Source organism: Lathamus discolor, chromosome 2, assembly GCF_037157495.1.
Source record: "Lathamus discolor isolate bLatDis1 chromosome 2, bLatDis1.hap1, whole genome shotgun sequence".
NCBI classification, from domain to species: domain Eukaryota; kingdom Metazoa; phylum Chordata; class Aves; order Psittaciformes; family Psittacidae; genus Lathamus; species Lathamus discolor.
Window position 1 is genome coordinate 146,501,618 of NC_088885.1, and position 13,325 is coordinate 146,514,942.

Sequence of the window (13,325 nt, forward strand, 5' to 3'; positions counted from 1 at the left end):
GCATTCTGCAGTATTCCTTTTGGAATCAAAAGCTAAGACAGCTTTCTTTCCAATTATTCTTCTTTGGGGCTTTTATCAGCATTTTTTGTGTCCTTTGAAACCTGGAAACCAGGGCAGGGGCTAAAAAGTCCACAGGAAAAAAAAAGGTACTATCTTATACTGTTTTCCTCCCAGTAAAAGGCAGAAGGGGCAATGTGTACTAATGAACACATACAACTAATTGAATTTCACCTGAATTTGAAGGTTTAATCAGCATGCTGAATAATTACCTGATCTGAGCATTTTGTTTAGCGCTGTTCTTCTTTTTTTTAACTCCCCTTCAAAAATACTGTTTAAAAATGAAACTTTCCCAATAGTAAATTATTTCAACAGAGACTGAGGCAACACGAAACAACAGCTACGGAAAACAAAGATGATAATTATTCAGGAAAAAAACCTCTTCCAGAATAATCTGCTACCAGTTACTATGGGCAATTAACTATAGTTTGCAAGCCATAAAGTAGCCTTCCCCACGGAAAAAGAAAACAGCAGTGACAGCTTAATAAGCAGGAACCTTAACAAGCACTTCAGATTCTTCTTCTGCAGTGAACAATAAAGGTTTCAGGAAATCTCAGTACATGGAATAACAGCCTCTGTTTTCCTCATCAACTTCACAAATCACCATCTAATGCTGAAATGTTGACAATTAAGCTATTTGCTCTTTAAGACAAACCTGAAAAAAGCAAAACTTCTGGGTCACAAAGAGAGAAATAAGTTTGAGACAGTCTTATAGCTGAAGGAGAACATATGGTTGTGATAGTCTTTAACTCCAGAAGAAGTTTTTCTATTTAATCAGCAATTGATTATTCAAAAATATCTCTTCAAACCTATACACAAGCTTTATTTAGATAAAAAGACCATCAATCATCAGCGAAGGTATGCTGAAGTTCAGTGACATCTACCTTTTCGTAACAAAAACATATTCACAAAATCCTTCACAATCTAAAGTGCACTGCTAAGATTGAAAGCAATCAGCCTTGAATGAAAGATGAATTAATAGCAGCTCTACAACCATTAGAGACAGACTCTATTGTCATGCTTTTGTTTAAAGCAAGGAAAAAAAAGGCAAAAATAGTAGAGGGTGTCTAGGTCAGCAAAGTCATCAGTAGTTGATGGATGCACTTATGAGAGAAAAAAAGGAAAACAGGCAGAATGTAATACCCACTTATGAGATTCTCTATGTTAAGGATGGAAAAAAGGCCTCAAGACATGCAGTAAGTCTACCTTGTTTAGGGCTGAAGGTTTTCTATTTTTAGATATACATATCAAGGACACATTTAACCCTAGAAGTGCAGCTTCATAAACCATATTCATTCCTAGACACTGATAAGACCAGAAATATTCATTCTACCAACAACATCATCTGAGAACATCTCCTACCAGCAATAATTACAATCTCTGGGTAAGGAACTAGCAGATAAGGAAGAGTGAAGAACTGATGCTCCAGACAATGTTAAGGACTGCTAGCAGTTGTGTGGTGACCCCCAGGTATGCAGGAAATGTGATGTTTATGTTGTAAGAAATGGCCAATTTAACAGCTTCCTATAACCCCAACTGGTGGCCTTGCTCCTCCCTCTCCCCAAGAGCCCACGCTGCACACTCAGGTTGCTCCTACTGCTGCAGCTCTTGAGGTTGCAGAAGGGTCACACCTGAGAGGTGCTGTGGGACATAAGATGGGCACAGCTCCCTCCTGGAACCCGTGCTGAGCTTCCTCCGCAGCACACTCGCAGTCAGACTGGTGGGAAGCCCCAGGCAGATTCTGATGATTATTCGTTGTGTTTCAGGTGTAGGCAGGTTTTAGTAGCACTGCACCACAGGGACCAGGACCAGCATCTCCCACTCCAGGCAACATTTTCCAAGGCGAAATTGACTACTACATCAGTCTTAACTGGTTGTAGCTAACGGACTCTAGTGAACTCTTTGCTTTGCATAGGAATGTAGATGAATTAAAAAAGGTACAGGTGACGTGAAGCCTGAACTGGTGGGCAGGAGATGGCTATGTGCTGGTCCATAGCATCTCACAGGGCTGGCAGACAAGAGATGGCAGCTGGTATACTCAGAGAATAGGAAAACATCACAAATTCGCATGAACAGAATGAGAGACAGTTCAAAAGCTAAAATCAGTAAATAGCCTAAAACCAGAAGGTAATTTCTCTTCTTAAACTGTGGATTTGTCAAAGGAATTGGATTCATGTTCCCTAATCTCTTAAAGAGAAATTATTTGTGATGTTTGATACCACTATCACCAACAGCATTTACCTTTTCCAAGTGCCGAAAGCCACAGCTGCACATTAAAATTGACAGCTCCCAAATTTAAAGCAGCATACTGTTGCACTGCTTTCCCCCTCTGCTCTCCCACTGCAAACTTAAAACACTTCTTTTAGTTTAAGAGTCTGGCACACATTCTTAGTTTTGAACTAACCCTGCAAATGCCCAGAGCAGTTAATGACAATATAAAAGCACCCCACCAACATAACTAGGAGCACAGAAGTACCAGAAGTAGAACACAGGCACTTAGAGCCATCCCCAGGCTGAATACTATACCAAAGTTTCACTAAATGGCATCACAACCAAGGAAACCCCAGGCTACTTGCAAATCAGTTGGTCAAAAAGAATTAAAGAGAGGGAAAGGGAAGAATTTTCTCTCATTAAACACGGCATCCTCCTTACTTTCTGCTTTCCCCACTGATAATACAGCATCACAGAAAATGTCTGCTTTAACATTTGGGAGTTGTTTCCCTGCTCCCTGCAGTGGCGTATCAGCTGCACAGTAATCTACAGCTGACTGTAGAATAAAGATAAAACAGAAACACTTCTGACTGAAGTCCACATTCAGAAATAACTAAAAAGAACTAGTATTTGCAAGGTGTGAAATGAAATCACGCTGAAAAGCCTTCTCGGTTTCAGAGGTCATTATCGTTGGCATTTCTGCAGTGCTTAGAGGCCCCGCAGAGCCAAACACCATGCCCACCAGTCCCCCATCCACCAAATGCTTCCAGAGGCATGACACAGACAAAGCAACAGTGGAGGCCTTCACCACTACACGCCATGGAAACAGCTGTGGAATCTGTCCCATGGAGAAAAATGAGAACAGGCAGCAAATGAGCTGCTGCATTTGTTATTCCTGGACGGCTTGACCAAGACGATATTTTCCAGGTTTCAGCAACACGTTGCAGAGCTTTTGGACAATCAATTTTCCATACATAGACATGTAAAAGGCAAAATTTTGGTAGCAAATTCCAAATCTCAGTTTTATGCTAAACCAGCAGTTTTAACTGCTCCTTGTTATCACCATTCTTCTACAGCTGGAAAACCTGAGCCCCAGAGCAAGAACTTCACCTCTAGTGAAGAGCATCAGGCTCCTGAAGTCCAAGACCAATTAAAAGAAACTGGAAAAATGACACAAACTCCAATCATTTCCTTTCAATCCAGGACAGACTATTTTTATTTTTCAGATTAAGCTGTGTTCGCTTGCCAGATCATCCTGAACATAGCTGTACACATGGGACTAATCTATCCTAAGTGTTCAAAGTACGATTTTGAGAAAATGCAGCTTCTGAAATACAGTCTCCTAATGCAAGGTTTCACCCTCATCAGACATTAATAACTATTTCAACATCAAGTGCAGAGGCTGGTTAGCCAGCAAGGCAAAGGACAGAATTGAGTTTGAGATCCAAATACCTAAACTCAAGTGTTAAATCAGACCACAAAGCATAGACAAGTTCAGCTGAGTGGTGCTCACTTCAGATGGAGTCTCATCACTCTCTGCACTCCTCCGAGCACACTGACTAGATCTCTGCTGATGTAACAGGAGTTTAGACACCTAGCTTACACATAGACACGTAAGTTGTCCTCATCAGCAAGCTCAATTCCACCCACAGTAATCAAGGGGAAGAGAGACTCCACTCTGCCCCAAGACTCTCCTAATGAAATCCCTACCCTCCTTAGCACACCTCTGCACTAGGGAGAAGCTTGGCAAGTTGGTAACGCAAGAAACACCCTTCAGACGTTATCAAGGCTATTACAGTCCCACACCCCTTTTGTGATTGTGACACATTTCACCCCCAGTGCTCAGCAATTATGGTATTTTTCAAAATGGAAAGAAGTTCACACTTGGAGAGGAAAAGGTGAACTACAGCAACTGCTGATCAGTTCTGTCAGCAGTGTCCGCACAAGTGGCACATTAATGAAAAAATGGCTATAGCTCAGGTGAGATGCACTATTGGCAGAACCTGCAGTGCCAGCACTGGAGCCTTAAACTGCTTTCCCATTTTAAATAAGAAATTGGCTCCGTAACACATTTTGCAATCCCTGTAATCACAATGCTATTATTTTTCTTTACTGGGCAATTCTATACTTTTCCTTCCCCATTAAGGCAGCCATGTCATTAAAATACTGCTTTATTTTGGAAGCAATCTCTGTGAAGCCCTTAAAGTAGCTTCAAAGTGAAAGCAGAGGGTTTGGATGGCTTTGTGGAGCAGTTTCACAACGAGGCAAGCAGCAGAACCAGCACTATAAGCACATTATGCATCCACATGCTGTATGGAATTGCTTTTTCCTCTAAAAGCCACTCCATCTTTTTATCTGTATTTCTTTTTCCCCTGAAGAGAAGTTCTTTTAAATAATGTGTCTGTGCCTACATGAGTCTATAGTATTAGACATCCCACTTATTTCTAGAGTACTACTGTGGCTGTTTGCTGCTTATGTTCGCGGATACGTACTGCGATTGCTGTTCCTTTTCACACTAGTGCAAAGGGAAAGAACACAAATTTCACATTGATAGCTTTCAGGGGACAACAGGAGCCAGATCAGACTCCATTTCCCTCCTTATGCTCCCTCAGCTGCCTCTCTGTAACCATCTGCTCTCGCCTGCCCTACGCAAGGACTGCATTCGCTGCCTGCAGCAAAACCCACCACATTGCTGTGCATTTGTGCAGCCCCCAGCTCACACAGGGTCACAGGCTGCACTGTTTCTCGCAGGCCAACACCTTGCTGTCCTTCACATGCGTGCGCTGTGTGCATGCCACCACTGACAATGTTTTCATCATTTATTTGTTGGTGCAAGTCCAACTGTAAAAAGCCTGACAAGCAGAAATTTCTCTTGCTATCATCACCTCATGGACTGAAGTCAAGAGATAGAGCATCCTTCTGCAGCTGAACTTCATGAAGGAAACTCCTTTTAAATAGCTTGGAAGGTCAATGAGTAGTGGTCTTTGTGAGTAAATTTCATCTGTTCTACTCATATCCATCTAAAGAGCCAAGTACTAGTTAATTATTTTGACTTCCTATGGAGAGAAAGAAGAGAAGCAATAGGAAAATAATCCCACTTTGTGATGGGGGGTGAAGGAGAAGGAAATGAATAACGTTCCTTTGCAGATGCTCTTCTTTTTCGCTCAGTGTTCCAGGCAGAGCACAACACACTAACTCGGGCACAATCTCTCACTTACATGCTGCTGCCGTCAGGGCAGATGAAGTTTCAGAATCCCCAGGCATGCAGTCAGGGCAAACAGGATGAACAGGAGAAGCCAGATCTTTTATGCTTAAGGTAGAAACCTCACTGCAAAAATATTACATTATTTATAACTAGAATGGACGAAACAGCAATGGGGAAAAATATGCTACAGCAAGAATCCCCTTGGATTCTGAATGAGGCATTTATCCTCCTGTGATAACTGGCTTACAGGACCCCAACAGAGAGACATTCCTTGTCTTCCTGGCTTGTGACAATGTAAATTCTGAACCAAGCTATATTCTGTACTAGAGGCAGGTTTACTCCAGAACTCCATTCACACCAGTAAAACCCCAGAGTAATAAACAAAACATCAGCCTCAGATGCTTGAAATGCACAAGGTCACCCAGCACTCCTCTTCCACCCCCCAGGGTAGGTGGTTTGCTCACTGCACGGTTCTGAAAGTTAACACTTCAGCTGGAGATCATAACCATGAATGATAGGCTGAGAGAGGAAGATACACATACACAGCAAACGTTTCAGCCCCCAGTTTAGACACCTGAAAGCAAGACAACATGCATACTTTAACTATGCAACATACACAAAGAAGTCTATTGAAAATGAAGACAGAAGCAAGCATACTTATTATTGTGTATTACTAATAATCACAGAATGATACAATTAGAAAGGCACATTGCCCTGTTTCAGCTATCTGACATTTATGTTTACCAAATACTTGTAAGTCCAGTTCAGACATACTGTACCCTCAGATTCTGCACCTATTTTTGCTAGTCATAAAAAGACTTAGTGCAGTAAGTGGTGTTTTGTCAGAGTGGGAGGAGACCAACAAAAGAGAAGAATTTTTAAACCACCACGTATCACACATTGTATCTATTGGCTTTCATTGTGGTCTGCTGTGGCCATTGGTAATCTGTTAACTACTTCTCCACAAAAAAAAAAAATATAAAAGGAAAGCAAACTTTATGTCAGTAAAGTAGCATTTTGCCACCCAGGCCTCCTCCAATGGGATACATGCAGAGGTCTGCAATCCAAACACCCTCCACGGCATTTTAAAGCAAAACCTGCAGGAGTGGAACAGCCCCGCTTGGGGTTATGCTGAACCTTCAAGAGGTAAAACGCTTGTTAGCTTCAGTCAGTCCAATCTGGGGTCTCGTTCACAGAGGGGACAAGTTGGAAGACAAATCCAAATGGTAAAACCTCATTGCTGCAGTTCAGTGGCTACAGAAAAAGGGGAGAGTGGGGAAGTGTGTAGGTAAGTGATCCAGCACACCAAGCAGCTGTGCTGATGAACAGTCAAAGGGCTGATCAGCAGCTAGAGCACCTCTCCTGTGAAGATAGGCTGAAAGGCTTGGGCTGGTTCAGCCTGGAGAAGAGAAGGCTCCAGGGAGATCACAGAGCAGGCTTCCAGTGGGCCTACAAGAAAACTGGAGAGGGACTTTTTACATGGGCATGTAGTGACAGGACAAGGGGGAATGGCTTTAAGCTGACAAAGCGGAGATTTGGGTTAGATATAAGGAAGAAGTTCTTTATTGTGAGGGTGGTGAGACACTGGCACAGATTGCCTAGAGAAGCTGTGGCTGACCCCTCCCTGGCAGTGTTCAAGGCCAGGTTGGACGGGGCTTAGAGCAACCTGCTCTAGTGGAAGGTGTCCCTGCCCATGGCAGGGGGCTGGGACTGGATGAGCTTTAAGGTCTCTTCCAACCCAAACCATTCTTTGACTGTATGCATGTTCTGTCATATGCATTGCCAGAACCACTGTTTGGCAAATAGTCTCTCTCAAGCATCCTATTTTAGAAGCTTGACCAAAAAGGATAAACATAGTGAAGCAGAGCCACTAATTAAAAAATTGGAGAATTCTTCAGAAAATTACTTTTTCTGTTCTCTCTTTAAAGAACAGCACCAGAATTTTTTTTTTTTTTTAATTAACTGACAAAACACTTTTATATTTCTAAGAATTCTTTAACACCCTTATTTCTCTCAAGCTTGGACTCTTTTGTGCCTGGACATTTCACCATACATGTGACACACGCACACCAAATGCTTCCCAAACAGAGCAGAACTCCCCAGGAAGCCGAAGGAGCTGCTTCCACCCCAATCAGTCCAGAAGTGGACCCACTAAGCCAAGATAAATTCCTGTCCTCTTGTTACCGAGTTCAGTCAGCCTTTCACTGTTGTTAATGTCATTTTGAGAAAGAGTTGAGTTTTTTAAGAAAGCAAAAGCAGCCAAAAGAATTAATGAGCTATGCTGCAACAAAAAAGTATCGTCTGCCGGTGTCTCTATGGCACTTATCAACAGAAGGCAAGATAAAAAAGCTTCTCATTTCTTTTACCAGTTCCTTTTCATAGTTTTCGTGAACATTTTAAAGGCCTGTTAATTTGCCTCTGGGTCAGATAAAAAAACCCTGCCATAGCTAAAGCTAGATAAAAGTCTAACTAGAGCGGTTGCCATCCAAAAACCTTTATTATTTGCTACTGCTGCTACCACATAATGAGAAAGTGTGTCACCAGATATGCAAACCTTACTTAGGAATCAAAACTCCCTGAGTAAATAAGCTTCTTGCAGTAAGTGACAGACCAGATTTGGGTCTCACGCTTACAATGAACAGGGCTATATGAGTGCAACATGTGGGAAGCCTTGATAAAAGTCAATATTCCTGTAAGAGATGATTTTCTAAATTTGTTAGGAAAGTTGCCTTCTGTTAAAGCCTATACTCAGACAGGTACAGGACTGCAGAAGTACAGCAAGACCTTCTTTAATAGAACTCGACTCTGTAACTCCAAATTCCCTAACTCGCTGTGTTTATCTAGAGATACTATGATATTAAAACCAGACCAGACATAAGAGCCAGAAGTAGCATTTTAATGAAAAGATAGTTCCAGAAAACACACAACAGATTAGATGTAGGTGTTAAAGAATAATATACATAACAAAATGTGTACTATAAACCATTCTTGCTTTCTTCAATGAAGCTTTCTGCTCTGTAAAAGTGTCCACTCAACTGACTGAGGTGTTTTTATATAGCATGAATACTGAAAAATCAATTACTGACCAAGAAAGTGGGTATACTGATACACATAAATACACATTTAAAAAATCTACAAAGCAAAAAAGCTTAAAAGCTAAAGTATTTTTACATGTCATATAATTTCCTTAATTTGTATTATATCCTGTACATTATCAGACTGTCACTGGATTATGTCCAAAGATAAATAATCTTGTCCTTTTCTGGACTTGCTCACACTTGCAACAGGGAGGCAGCTAAGATGATTGTCCCATTTTCCATTAAAATTCTACCTGTCACCCTATAAAAGTTAGAATTCATACTTATCAGGAACTTCATGCTACGCTTCCTGCTCTCTGCATCCCACATACAGAAACAAACACTTCTACTCCCCTATTTAAATTACAGTACCTGCATAAAAGATAACTTTAGCTCTATCTGTAGCCCATGAGTTACTATTGCTCTGCAAGTCCATAGCTGAGGACAGAAAAAGAAGGACAGACTTCATTAGAAAGGAGATTTTGTTTATTTCTTTGGACAGCAAAACCTTAAAGCACTCAGGGGTTTAAAGTACTGTAATTGGTCTCCATGAAGACAACTTGGAAAGCTGGAAGCAGAGAAGACGATCTAGAAGGCATCTTAAATTATATTCAATACATTCCATTGCTCTGTGTAACTTACCTCATATCTACAGCAATAACAGTTATGTGTTAATATTATTTGAATACATCAGATTGCAAAGAAACTTTTCTAAAAACAACTGAGCAATGAGGACACATAAACCAGGGGCTTTAAACTGAAAAAGCATAGATTTAGATTAGATACAAGGAAAAAAAAATCTTCACTAGGAGGGTGGTGAGGCACTGGAACAGGCTGGCCAAGGAAATTGTGACTGCTCCATCCCTAGCAGTGCTCAAGGCCAGATTGGAAATGGCTTAGAGCACCCTGGTCTAGTGGAAAATGTCCCTGCCCACGGAAGTGTGGTTGGAACTGGGTGATCTTTAAGATCCCTTCCAACACAAACCATTCTATGATTCTTTGAAATGGATCTGCCCATAATGTTTTATTTATAGTATTTTCCTCTATTCACATTCATCTTTCCACTGTACAGGTATGATTGCATGGATAATGTTTAATAATGACAGCTTAATTCAACTCTTAAAGGCACACAGGTTACAAACCTATCTCTATATTCATTTTAGATAAACCACATGATTTTTAAATTTAAGGCTGAGCAAGCCAGAAAAGACAGGCCACCTCAGCTGTAACATGAATCCAGATGACAAACATCACCAAGTTAATACAATACTTCAAAAACAAAGTTACTAACAAGGCAACAAAACATTCAGAATACCAGTCCACTTCATTAGCTTGATACTGTTATGCCAAGCTTATTCCACCAAGCAAAATGTATAGTTTTTATATCTGAAGCATACCCAGCTTTCTAAATAAAGCTATTGCAATCAGATGTAGGAAGCCAATAGTTGATTTCGCTACTTTGAGAGCACTTCGCTTCCCCCCTTCCCCAGCTATTTCCAGCAGGGATGGTCTGTTTTCTATTCATCAATCCAACAAATACAACTCAGAGAGTGGAATCAGGCTCCATTACATTAAATCACCAGTATATTTCATCCTGATTTTCCACTAGGATGAGTTTTGCAAGCAAAGACAAGCCTGATCTGCCCATGTTTCTGTGTCAACTACACGTGGTCCCATTCTCAATTGGAAGCTCCACTGCGTCATTTAGTGTCTTCACATCCAAGACTGTACGATCTCTTCTGAGCTTAACATTCACCCTTAGCTTTCAATACTGGCCAGATTTTCATCTGGTGATGTTGAAACATGGGCAGGGTTAGCTTGCCTTTGTCCACAACAAGCTGGGTAAATGCATTATTAGCTAAGCTTTTTCTCAAAGCCCATCCAAAATTTGGTGGTCTTGTTACTGAATAAATGATTCAAAGCAAAAGCATAAACCTGCTCCCCAGGGGTTCAAAAGAAATCAGCAATGTGTTTGGACACAAAGCAGACTGCAAGTAGCAGTGATTTTGATCAATGCCAGCCTATACTGGATCTAGTTCAGTGATTTAAGACAGTATGAAATGAGTTTAAAATTGTACTCATTTAAAACTAGGTATTTTAGATAAAAATCAGAACAGAGATTCATGCTAAGCCTTTATTGTCAAGGCTACTGCTCAAAACATTTCATGCTATTTTATTCTGAACTACCTCACAAGCATATGTGTATTATTAGTTAGATTTACTGTACTGCTGACAGTAGGAGATACTTTTATTTGTTCAGTCATTGAATTAATTGTTACTGCCTCTGATGGACGTTTGAGGAGAAAAAAAACAAGACACTCATTTGAATTGCTCTATTACCTCCCAGACTGTCAGATTTGGTAAAAACCTCTATTTTCCACTCCGCAGAAATCGCCACCAAAACTCTGGATTTAGGCCTTCAAAAAGGCTGATGAAGCTTTTAAAGAATCTCTCCCTGTTCGTTTGTGGGGGTTTTTTGGTTTTGGGTTGTTTTGGGGTTTTTTAAACATTCTCTTATTTTTCATTCTAGCTAAAAACATATCTAATATGACAAATTACTGTCCTTTGCCTGAAGTATCTGGAGCACACACATTCACCTGCAGTTGGCAGTCACATCTCCTGCACACAAACAAGAAACAGCAGCTTATGAATGAGAACAGACACTTCATTTGTCTTTAGGAATTCACCTCTGAAGGATGTTTATTCACTGACATACCAGACAGGGAAGAACCCACCTGCTCCTTTACCTAGAATTAGTTAACAGTTTATTCAACTCAGTCACACATATCAAAATCCACATATCCATAGAACCTTTCTCTTCCTTTACCCCACCCAGGAAAAAATAAACACGCAAACAAAACACACTTAAGAAACACATACCTATTCTCATTCTGGTTCTTACCCAAGTCATTTGGAAAAGTTAAAGTCTCCACAGTACCTGAAAAAGGGATACTCCATTGTTTTAATTATCTTCATCTAGAGAAAAATAGTGCTATGTCCAAGATGTGTGTGGGCTTAAACTCCAAGGCAATACATTCCTTCTGTAACACCCACATCCTCAGACTGTTACTTTTCCACCTTTGTATGTCTTTAACAGGATGATAAATGATTTTTAAGCAATACCAGGACTTCAAGAAGCAGTTTAAGACTCAGCAAAATAAACAAGAACCCAGTCCTACCTACCTTGGATATTTCTGGTTCCACTTGTCTCTTGGGTGTCTCTTTTGACTCAGGCCCTTTTGGAGTACTAGTGTTCTTAACAGAGGGCGATTCAACTCCTTCACCTTCAAGTTGCAGATTAATACCTTCTGTGGGGCCAGGGTGATCAATACCATTTGGATTCAGATTGCAATGGATAGCTGGGGAAAAATACAAGAAAAAGAAAACACTGCTTAGGAAAGAAGAACCCAATGTTTCAAGCATTTATTACAAAGTACTAAGAAGTGCCACATGGTAACCTAAGGCTGATCATGGCAAAAGAACTGCCTATACCTGGACTTAGATTCAGGGTGAGAGATTTGAGAAAGAGAATGAGAGGCAATACAGCTTCAACATAGTGCAGGCTACTGTATTGAACTGTGCTCTACTGGATTCACTACAGCATCCAAGACCCTCAACTTACAGCTTTTCTTAGGCTAGAATATATCCCATGTATTCATTATTCAGCCATACCTTTTTTTCTTTTCTAGGCAAGCAAGTTAAAGTTTTTCTATTACATTTTCAATTACTACAACATTCTAGGTCCTAAACAACATGGGATAAGTAAGCTATGCACAGCAAGCTGGTCTCTGCATAATGACTTACCCAGCCGATTATCTCTCCTTCAGCCCTTTGTACCTCTGCAAACTGCCACCTATACCATCCTAACAAGCAAGAAGGATGTACTCTCGAGGAGCACATAAGGAATTGTGAGCTAATGACAGCAGAGTAAGGAAAGCAGATGGAGGGAGAAAAACAAAACAAATGCAAACCACACCAGAAAAATGCGCATTTAGAACTATGGCAGAAGCTTAATCATTTTCTGTCTGAAATGTCACCGTTCCAGCACTTGCACAGAGAGTAGCCTTAACAACCTCTTTGGCACATGTAGCCATTTAAAAATGTATGGATCCTGAGGCAACTTCCCCTTCACGTGACTATCCCAGTTTTGCATTCACGTTCCTGCATAACTGCACTGCTTTTAGTGCTACCGCTAATTAATGGTTCCAAGTTCCCCTGTTTGGCAGAGAACTTTGCTCAGATACTGTGGTGCAATGTCTGACAGACCTGACCAGAACCCAAAGCACAATGTAAAGCTAAAATAAAAGCTGCTGTTTTACTCTTGCTTGGCTTAGAGGCAAAGGGTGGGGAGCAGGGGAAGGAATCAGAACTGCTGGTTTCTGCAAGCCTATGAATAAGTCCTTGAAAGCCTCTCATGGGAACCAGGCCCAAGGTGCCAGAGAAGGCAAAGGGTCCTTCAACTACAGCACCGTTTGAAAACCCACTGATTTTAAACCCAAGAGTCTTAATTGAAAACTATGAGCCTAAACAGCACCTCCTTGGTGCAGAATTAAATCAGAAGCCAAGAAGCTGGCCTTTTCTCCTTGGGATTATTAAAAACATCCAAATATTTATACAAGATAAGTGATCTGTCCAAGCGCTACAATACCTAGATCTGCAAGCCACGGATGGAAACATCTATCTTGAAGGCAAAGGAACATTATGAAGGATAATTTATGGACAACACTGAATGATGGAAAGCAGTAAAGCACTGCAATGTGTTTTATTACAAATTG

General features: G+C 40.8%; 1 protein-coding gene across 4 annotated transcripts in view; it reads right to left on the minus strand.

Moving 5' to 3' along the window:
* The window catches only part of SAMD12 (sterile alpha motif domain containing 12), a 173,423-nt gene that overhangs the window by 144,956 nt on the left and 15,142 nt on the right, over positions 1-13,325 (minus strand). For all 4 annotated transcript variants that reach the window (XR_010610276.1, XM_065668848.1, XM_065668846.1 and 1 more), the window contains exon 2: positions 11,734-11,909. Coding sequence is in view for 3 of the 4 variants with exons in the window: in XM_065668848.1 (XP_065524920.1) it covers positions 11,734-11,909 (176 nt within the window). In the remaining variant the exon portion in view is untranslated. The remainder of the gene's footprint in view (positions 1-11,733; positions 11,910-13,325) is intronic.